General features: G+C 40.0%; 1 protein-coding gene across 1 annotated transcript in view; it reads right to left on the bottom strand.

The window, feature by feature from the left end:
- Positions 1–467: 467 nt before the first annotated feature.
- KLHL24 (kelch-like family member 24) overlaps positions 468–1697 on the bottom strand; it is a gene marked incomplete at its 5' end in the record, with an annotated part of 5113 nt that continues 3883 nt past the window's right edge. The window contains one exon of the mRNA XM_009077429.1: positions 468–820. Within this exon, the coding sequence (XP_009075677.1) occupies positions 620–820 (201 nt within the window). The remainder of the gene's footprint in view (positions 821–1697) is intronic.

The raw sequence follows: 1697 nt of genomic DNA, 5'->3' as shown, positions 1-1697 counted from the left end.
ACAGCAGTCCTCAAAGATTCTTGTATTTGTCCTACCTAGCTTGTCTTGTTGGTGTTTTCTGTTTTTTTTTTTAATTCCAAACCATGCATGATCTGACATAAAATCATCTTGGTTAAGCCAAGTAATCTGCTTGTAGGAATGCTGCATATGAATTATTATTTAAGCTTTTTAAATTGTAACCATTATTCTCGGTGATTCTTTGGAATTTACTTGCCTATGTATTTTTCCCATTAGCAGAACTGGAAACACCTTGCAGATACTGCTTCTTAGAACACAGGCACTAGGGCTTGTGAAGGCACTTTCTCCAAAAAGCTTCCAAGATTTGAATTACTAATCACACATAGGGCAAACTTTGTGACCACTGGTGCAATGTGCTGTTACTGCTGTTGTATCCGAGTCCACAGCCGATACAACCGAACTCTGGTTATTGGAGAGGTTTGTAGACTTGTTTGTAAGTTAAATTAACCCTTCTTCTATAAGGCACAGGGTATAATTTTCATATGACACTTAAGCAGGGAAGGGAGTTTTCCCACTTCAGGAATCTTTAAAAAGCCAGTCTTGCAGAAGACCACTGGATTCATTCATGCCATCTTCTTCTTTTTGCAGAAAAAAAAAACCATTACAGTTTAAAGCCTTTTTCATTATATCTATGAATGGTCACACAGCCATGATATGATACTGGCCTGGGCATGGCTGCTACTCCTGTGATAATACCCGTTGCAGGGTCATAACAAAGAATAGTGTCTGTGGCTTCACCATTTTCCCGTCTTCCACCAAGGATATAGATTTTTCCATTACACACAGACATGCCACAATTCTCCTGTTTCAAAAAAACCAGAAAGGAATACAAAATTATTTAAAAAGCAAGACCGCAATTCATGCATGTCTGCCCCAGTGCAGAACAGCACTGTAACTCCCCTTTGTAAACAGCCTAGCCTGGACTATTCCCTCCTGAAAGGGCCAATGCAGAAAGAACAATAATTACGGAAAGCAGCAGCATAATCCTACAGAAAAGACTATTTCAGGTCTAAAGTCTTCACTACACAGGGGACAAGACTACAGCTCAGACAAGGGATACAATGGAATACAGCTGAACACTGGACTTACCATTCCAAGATCTGAGATAGGGAAAGGAAGAGAGAACAAAGGTTTTCAGAAGAAGGACCACAGTAGGTACTATTAATGCAAAAAAAGGGGAACAAGGAAAAGTACCTTAGAGAAGTAACAGACAATGAAGAGGGATGTAAATGAAGAAAGGAAAAAAGCCATGAGTAAAAAGAGTACATAAGAGAAGACAATGCTGTGCCTTACTTGAAACAGAGATAGGATTATATTTCTTCCTTAAAAGCAGGCATGGAAAAAATATCCAGTTAGATAGATAACACAGATCAAAATAGAGGACTAGAGGGAAGGCCAAGAAAAAGAACAAACATGTTAAAGTAATACCATAGAGTATGTGAGTGATGTTGTGCTGGTTTGAGCTGAAGTAGAGTTAACTTTCTTCACAGAGGTTAGTATGGGGCTATGTTTGGGTTTTGTGGAGAACACAGGGTTGATAATGCAGAGATGTTTTTGTTATTGCTGAGCAGAGCTCACACAGAGCCAAGGCCTTTACTATGTTCTGTACTGCCACATGGCAAGGAAGTTGGGGATGCATGGGAGACTGGGAGGAGACACAGCTGGGACAGGTGACCCAA

The sequence above is a fragment of the Acanthisitta chloris genome, unplaced genomic scaffold (genome assembly GCF_000695815.1).
Source record: "Acanthisitta chloris isolate BGI_N310 unplaced genomic scaffold, ASM69581v1 scaffold9866, whole genome shotgun sequence".
In the NCBI taxonomy this organism is placed as follows: Eukaryota; Metazoa; Chordata; class Aves; order Passeriformes; family Acanthisittidae; genus Acanthisitta; species Acanthisitta chloris.
Note: the sequence above shows the minus strand (reverse complement) of the source record. Positions and strands in the feature narration are given on the sequence as shown.